This window comes from Quercus suber, unplaced genomic scaffold (assembly GCF_002906115.3).
Source record: "Quercus suber isolate HL8 unplaced genomic scaffold, Cork oak 2.0 scaffold_160, whole genome shotgun sequence".
Taxonomy (NCBI): Eukaryota; Viridiplantae; Streptophyta; class Magnoliopsida; order Fagales; family Fagaceae; genus Quercus; species Quercus suber.
In genome coordinates, this window is record NW_027069621.1 from 954,799 (window position 1) to 962,831 (window position 8,033).

At 32.7% G+C, this 8,033-nt stretch overlaps 1 protein-coding gene across 2 annotated transcripts; it reads left to right on the forward strand.

Moving 5' to 3' along the window:
- The first annotated feature begins 5,354 nt into the window (after window positions 1-5,354).
- Window positions 5,355-7,825, forward strand: LOC112002193 (disease resistance protein RGA2-like). Of its 2 annotated transcripts, none has more exons than XM_065777627.1 (3): window positions 5,355-6,004; window positions 7,381-7,410; window positions 7,576-7,825. In XM_065777627.1, exons 1-3 carry the CDS (start codon window positions 5,702-5,704, stop codon window positions 7,636-7,638), a joined length of 396 nt encoding a protein of 131 aa, XP_065633699.1. In that variant the 5' UTR covers window positions 5,355-5,701; the 3' UTR covers window positions 7,639-7,825. The 2 variants fall into 2 exon arrangements, with proteins under 2 accessions (XP_065633699.1, XP_065633698.1); XM_065777626.1 differs by having other exon boundaries at window positions 5,358-6,004; window positions 7,381-7,440.
- The last annotated feature ends 208 nt before the right edge of the window (window positions 7,826-8,033 follow it).

Sequence of the window (8,033 nt, forward strand, 5' to 3'; positions counted from 1 at the left end):
AAACTTTTTCAAAGTAAGTATATATACTTTAACATACTTTCCGCAAAAATTTAAAGAAATTGATACCAAATGCACTAGCAACAAGATATAACTTGGTGAATTTGTTTTATTCCTTAAATGTAAATTTTTTTCATTCATTTAATTCAAATTTTATGCCTTAGCCTAATAAAATTAGCACATTGCCGATCATCAAAATAATGACTGCAATGAGATATAAAACCAAAAAATAATATAGAAATAGCATTTAATTCATCATTCATGAATGCATGGCTGTGGGTGTATTCATTATTTGTCGTTGGGACTCATCTCCCTCATATTTATGTTTATTTTGGTGATTAGCACTACATGAATCTCATTGGACTAAGAGATAAACCTTGAACTAACTATAGCAATGAGACTAATAATTTTATTATTATTATTATTATTATTATTATTATTATCTTCTTCAGATTGCTGGAAATGCTCCAAGCCAAGGAAATCTCGTGGGAAGAAAGGCACCATAGCTTCTGAATGATTTTTCTAAATTTATGCAATGGAAAAAGCCAAATCCATCATAGATAAACCTAGATGAACACCAGGAACAGAGTCCAATAATTAGAAGATAAAAGAAATGAAAGTGTAATTTTGTATTTTTTTTTTTTTTTAAAATATGATAGAATTTAAACCTTGCTCCATAATAATTGCCCTTTCACGTTTCTTTACAATTTCTATTTCTATTGCAAAGAATCAAAGATATAAAATGAAAGGCCAATAATAATTCAAGTGGTTTGGTTGGTCCTGTTTGGTTGCTTATGAGAAATGAAAATTATGAAACCCAATTGAAATTCAAATTCTATGGATTTGGAATGTTAGGTTTTTGTGGATAACGTATGTGTGATTATAAGAGAAGTGCAAATTCCCCTCAGTGTCTATATCTTAATTTAGATATTTTTTATTGGTCCCCTCAGTGACATGAGAAATAATTCCAAGTCAATGCTTTCAAAATGGAGCCATAGTCTTGCTCCTTCACTAGTGTGTATACTGATTTTAATTTTTGTCTGACTCTTTAGACTTGGACATTGGCTTCTTGACTTGGACTTGGTTGTACAGGTCATGCTTAAAAAATCAGTATCGCTTTCATGTTCATTTTGTGCATTTTCAATTTACATCTGTATGATTATTTTAAAAATAAAAAGTAAATTATCTCTATTCATCTTACGTTACACAACTTAATCATAACTCTGGCACTAAAAATAATACAAAAACACTGATAGCCAATATCCAACAAGCATTGAAACACTATTTTGCAGATTTAGAACATCAAAGGAAACATAGCTTAACATTGTGAAAGATATCAATGGTTTTGAAATAGTCTATCTTGATGGGATTGTGCTAAGCTTCATGTTTATTTCTGAAACTATCAAACATGTGCCATGCTCCTCTAGCTCTATAGTCTTTCACCTTCCCAAATTTTAACAAACAATTGGAGACCTCAAGTACAGAGGCTTTGAATACAAATGAAGGAACAAAACCTATACCTCTAGAAATAATTTTTGGACAAGGATTTAAAGTGTAGATATTCTTGACTTAGAAGTTAGAACCAAAAGCACTCCAGTCCAGGCCAACAACTGCCATATTAAATGTAGTCGGTATACCCAAAAGAAACAAAAAGGCAATCCTAATATGCCGAGAACTTGGTGTAATCTTACAAATTTGTGCCTATAATCAAGGGTTCACTAGTAATCATTCTGTCAAATTCACGGTCTAGACCATCCATCACCGACAGAGAGCATAGTAGAGATCTCCATGCTGTTGTAAAAAAAAAAAAAAAAAAATGAAGGCTTAGAAAACTCCATTTTGAAAGCACCGACTTGGAATTATTTCTCAGGTCATCAAACTATCTTGTCAACCAAGAAAAATAACTAAATTAAAGAAATGGACACTGAGGGGAATTTGCATTTATCTCACAATCACAAGTAGGTGATCCACAAAAATCAAACATTCCAAATCCATTGTATTGGAATTTAATGTGCATTTGAATTTCAGTCAAGTTCCATAATTTTCATTTCTCATTAGCAGCCAAACAAGAACCAACCAAACTGCCTGAATTATTGGCCTTTCATTTTATATCTTTGATTCTTTGCTACAAAGAGTTTAAAGAAACATGAAACATGGAAGGGGCAATTCTCATGGAGCAAAGAGAGAGAGAATTTACTTTTTATTTTCAAAATTATCATACAGATGTAAATTGAAAATGCACGAAATAAAAATGCTAGTGATTCTGATTCATTGCAATAGAAAGTGTAAAGAAACATGAAACATGAAATTCAGGTCAATTATCAAGGAGCAAGGTTTAAATTCTATCATATTTAAAAAAGAAAGAAAGCAAAGGTATGTCCTTATCTTCTAATTATTGGCCTCTGTTCCTGGAATGTTCATCTTGGTTTATCTTATCTATGCGCGCGGAAAAGCCTCCACTCTAGTGTAAGGAAACGCAAACTTGCACTTACGCGTGATATGGCTTTGGCATTTTACGTAAGAAATTTCCAAGAAACCCCCACTCTAGTGTAAGGAAAAGTAAGTCATAATATTGTGTATCAGTGCATGGAAAAGTAATCATAATATTGTGCATGGGTGAAATTATTATGATTTTCTTTTAAATACAAGTATTTTTTGTAAGCGTTTTATGGTAAAATTAAAATATATAATATGTATGGTTTTTTAGGTGGTTGGCAATTAAAACAACAGGTTGGAGATCTAATTGTGCTAATCAGTCAGTGATGGATAGTCATAACAGTGAATTTGACAAAAATGATTGTTAGTGAACCCTTGTGTTTACAGGCACAGTTTTTTTGGGACTAATGCTTTCTTTGCCTCAAAGAACCTTCTTTTTTGGTAACGTATTGTGCTTTGTGCATATCTTGACCTAGAAACCCCTTCAGTTGCAGAAACTTTGGGTGTAAACGCACCGACCAGAAGTGGAGCTGTAGATGTAAGTGTGGGGACACGTGGATGAGGCTACCTTGAATGGAAATGCCTTGAAATTCTATGCAAGTTTTTGGTTCAATTTATTGTAATTGTCATGATTTTAAGTTAAGCTTGATGCAAACAAAAATTATTTCTTGATGTTGTATTAAGGGTAATTCTACATGTACCTAAAAAAAAAAGGAGTACGTACTCATTAGTAGACAACTTGCTATACCAGATTATCAAAACATCACATTTGACGGTTCTATTTTCATATTGTACAATTCCAACATCACATGTGATTGTTCTTTTGTCACATTTGGTGGTTCCCTTATTTTTTTTTTCTCACATTTGACAGTTTTATCCTCACATTGTGCAGTTCCAACATCACAATTGACAGTTCTTTCATCACATTTGGTAGTTCTTTTTTTTTTTCTTTTCACATTTGGTAGTTCTTTTTTTTTTCTTTTCACATTTGGCAGTTTCATTCTCACATTGTGCAGTACCAACATTACATGTAACTATTCTTTTGTCATATTTGATGGTTCCCTTTTTTTTTCTCATATTTGACGGGTCTATTATCACATTATTCAATTTCAATATCACATTTGGTACTATACAAAAAAAAAAAAAAAAAAAAAAAAAAAAAAAAAAACAAACAGTGGACATGCAAAGATGAAGAAATTATTAATTTCTAAAAAAAATTGATGGTTACATGGGGGGCAAAAACAAATAGATAGCTTTATTCTTTTGGGGGAAGCTACTTAAGCAGTAGGTGCAACAGGCCCAGCAACTAAAGAACACTTATTCCAGATTTGCACACTTCTTGGTCGTGTTATGGTTACGTTGGATTTGTAGCCAGGTTGAGTATTGACGATATTGTCAAACAACATGTTGTGACATGTTAAACCTATTCTTGCAAGAGAGTGACAACAATTATCACTGACAGGCTTAGAACTGTGCCCAAAGATATTCATAAAGATTTCTTCCCCACAGTCTGGACCTAGTTTGGTTGAGCAAATCCTCAAAGAGTCAAAATCTTGTTCAGCAGCCACCACAAAAGCTAAGAGCATGGCCGCCACCACCACGACTGAGAAGCTGTTGAGCCTTGCCATGACGATTTTTTGTTTAAGGTTAAATGGTATATGTTTCTTGTGTAGGTTGTGGAAATAATATTGTTGTTGGGATGATATGAGACTCATGAATAGTAAAGGGTTATATATACACGGAGTGTACGTAAAGTTATACTTAATACATTGGGGGGTTTTCAATTTTCAATGTTTAATTAGAAACTTCTCTCTTCATTTGCTTTAGAATTTATTCAGTCAGTTATCAATGTTCAATGGTGCTTTGAAAATGTGTTACATGGATTTTTATTATTACTTTATTAGAGCCCGTTATGTGAATCAAGAAAATATTTATCTATATATTATTATTATTTTTTTTTAAAGAATGCACGTATTGTACAAAAGAGTGTGTCCAAGTGAACAAAAAAAAGTACTAATATACAGTTGCACACAACTTTTTTTATATACTTTTTGATGCTTACTAATAATATTGTGAATATATATATATATGTGTGTGTGTGTGTGTGTAAATTTAAAGGAAAAATTCTACTCTATGAAAGAGACATCAATGTGATGATCAACCATAAGAAAAATACTTAATAATTACGCTCAATGATTGTAAATTATTTTTTTTATTTTTTTATTTTTTTATGGTGATTAGTCTTTGAAAAAGGTATATGTTCAAACCTGGGGCATAAGTGAGTGAATACAAGTCATAGCAGTAACTTCCGAGGCTAGGAACCAATTTTTATTTCGCATTATAGTTCCATTATTCAGGCTTAATTTTAATCTATGGATTGCAGGGAATTCTATATATAATTCATGCCAAATTACACTCGAGAGAATAAGTACCTAAAAAAAGGGTTGGCCATAGGTACTCCAATGCAAATCTCCAACTTTGAAGATTCGTTCTATGTCATATTCTTGAATTATGAGATACCTACTAACTGTATTTGGGACTAACTAATGGGGTNTTTTTTTTTTCTTTTCACATTTGGCAGTTTCATTCTCACATTGTGCAGTACCAACATTACATGTAACTATTCTTTTGTCATATTTGATGGTTCCCTTTTTTTTTCTTCATATTTGACGGGTCTATTATCACATTATTCAATTTCAATATCACATTTGGTACTATACAAAAAAAAAAAAAAAAAAAAAAAAAAAAACAAACAAACAGTGGATACTATAGAATGACCAGTTGTATTAAATATAGGATCAAATTTGGCAATCAAATGAATAAACAAATTTTATAAAATCATCTTCCGATTGGTTGGGGAAAAAAATAAAAATTGAAAGTGAACAATAAGGACATACTCCTATGATAAACTTCCCCTCCATATTCATGAAAAAAAAAAAAAAATCTTCAAATTATACCCTGACCATAAAGAAAAGACAAAGTTGTAAATCTTTCCAAACGTAGAGATTGAAGGACAATCACAATTCACAAGTGGCCGAACAAAAGAAAATCACATCTGAATTTAGTCCGCATTTGGGTTTCATTTATCAAAAAGTGAAGAAGAAACGTTGCTATTTCCTCTCTTATTATTGACCTCTGTTACGAAGTTTTCCTTTGCAACAAAATATTTGTTCACACTCACACCAGTACCACTGCAAAACCAATATTCTCATTTAACAAAGTCACAACAACCGGAACTCCTCCCTTCCTCCACCTCCAACAAAGAGAAATGACGGAGCTGGCCTCTTCGGTTGCAGAAAAGGTCATCGAGAAGCTAGGCTCCCTTGCTTACCAAGAGATTTCCTTGACACTGAACATTGCAAGTGATTTTCAAAAGCTTAAGCTCACCATGTCCATCATTCAAGCCGTGTTGCTGGATGCCGAGGAGAAACAAATGCAAAACCGTGGCCTGACTGTTTGGCTGGAGCAACTCAAAGATGCCTTTCATGATGCCATGGATGTGTTGGATGAATTCGAGTGTGAAGATCTACGCAGGCAGGTAGTGAAAACACATGGAAGCACCAGCAGAAAGGTACGTCGTTTCTTTTCGTCTTCTAACCCAATTGCCTTCCGTAATAAAATGGGTCATAGAGTCAAGGAGATCAGAGAGAGGTTAGATTTAATAGCAAAGGATAGAGATCAATTTCAGCTTGAGGTGAGACTCGATGATAAGCGTGTTGTGCATAGGGAGACCCACTCCTTTGTTCGTGATTGTGATGTTATTGGGAGGGATGCTGACAAGCAAAAGATAATAGATCTTTTGATGCACACAGGTGATGATCGTAAAGTTTTAGTGATTTCTATAGTGGGGATAGGAGGTTTGGGCAAGACTACACTTGCTCAGTTGGTGTATAATGATGTGAGGGTAGCTAGTAGTTTTGACCCCAAAATATGGGTGTGTGTGTCAGAAGACTTTAATGTTGTAAAATTAGCAAAAGAAATCCTAAAGTCTGCAGGTGGTGGGATTAGCGAGAATATGAGTATGGATTCTGTGCAAGCTAGTTTACGAAGTATTTTGAGGGAAAGAAGATTTTTGATTGTTTTGGATGATGTCTGGAATGAGGATCGTGACAAATGGATTGACCTAGAGAATTTCTTAGTAGAAGGAGGACATGGAAGTAAAATTCTTGTCACTACACGTAGTCACAAAGTTGTGTCAACGATGGCTCCTGGATCAATCCATGACCTAAAGGGTCTTCCAAACAAGGATTGTTTGTCCTTGTTCTTAAGGCGTGCATTCATTGAAGGAAAACATGAACAGCATCCAAAACTAGTAGAGATCGGAGAACAAATAGCGGAGAAATGCAAAGGTGTTCCTTTGGCTGTAAAAACTTTAGGGAGTTTACTTTATTCTAAAATTGAGGAGCGTGATTGGATCTCTATAAGGGATAGTGAGATATGAAAACTGGAGCAAAAGGAAGACGACATTTTACCAGCATTAAAATTGAGTTACAATAAATTGCCATCGTACTTAAAACAATGTTTTGCTTATTGCTCATTATATCCAAAGGATTTTTGTTTTTTTTTTTTTGTTTTTAACAAAAGGGAAATAATCATTTAAGATAGAAATAAATTGAAAAAAAAAAGTATGTTATGTAATGAAAAAGATAATTGTTTTTTGGTTTTAAAGATTGAGTCTATGGAGAATAAAAGAGTAGACAAATTATGAACTCTATTTTTGTAATCTTTTCATTTCCTCTCTCTAAAAGTGAACTGAACATGGTGTTAATGAGCTTACTTGGCCTGTATTTTCTTACTAAGAGTAGATGCGATGCAAAAATATAAAACCTAACCCATGTGTAACTTGCAATATTAAAGTCATATTATCAAGGAAGTATGAAATCTATATTTTTGTGAAATTGGCATTATTTTAAATATATTTGATTCTTCTTGTTTCTAAATTGACAGATGTTCTTGGGAGATTGTTCTCTCAGAAAAGTATGTTCCTTGTGCTTAAAATTGCCACTAGTAAGATATTTTTATAATTTTTAATTTTCATTGTTCAATCTAGTGAGTGATTGCATTGGATTTACATTTCTTAATACCGGTGGATTTTCTTCAATTTATACTCATCTAATGATTCCATGCTTCAAAACATTGCAGCTTATCAATTCAGCCATAACATGCAGCACAGAAAGTCTCAGCCTTCTCTTGTATTGTAAATAATTTTAATAATATTGTGGTGTGCATTTAGTGTTTGTAATGATTAATGGAGTGATGTGTGTTTATATTTATGATTTCAATTATATTTCATGTATTATCTAATTTGCACAATGTTTTAGTAACTTGAGTCATGTGTGTGTTATTGATTGTTTGTCTCTGCTTCTTGGTTATTGGAGTTATTCAAATGAAATTTGTGCTTTATCATTTAATTAAAAAATATTGAAGTTTGAAATTTTTTTTCATGTGATGTAAAATACCTAATAGTATTAGAATATTTGGTAAGCCAACATTGTGAAAATTTGAATTTTATGGAAGTGGAATACTACCTAGAAGTTTGCTTTAGCCATCAACTGTTGGTTTCGAATGTCAATTTTTTTTTGAAAATTTGGTATTTTAAA

Excerpts from the sequence above, each read along its gene's own strand:
- LOC112002193 (XM_065777626.1), top strand. The coding sequence starts at position 5,702 with ATGACGGAGCTGGCCTCTTCGGTTGCAGAAAAGGTCATCGAGAAGCTA. Across the intron at positions 6,005-7,380 it reads ATGGAAGCACCAGCAGAAAG|ATGTTCTTGGGAGATTGTTC; the intron begins GTACGTCGTTTC and ends CTAAATTGACAG. Across the intron at positions 7,441-7,575 it reads TGTGCTTAAAATTGCCACTA|CTTATCAATTCAGCCATAAC; the intron begins GTAAGATATTTT and ends AAAACATTGCAG.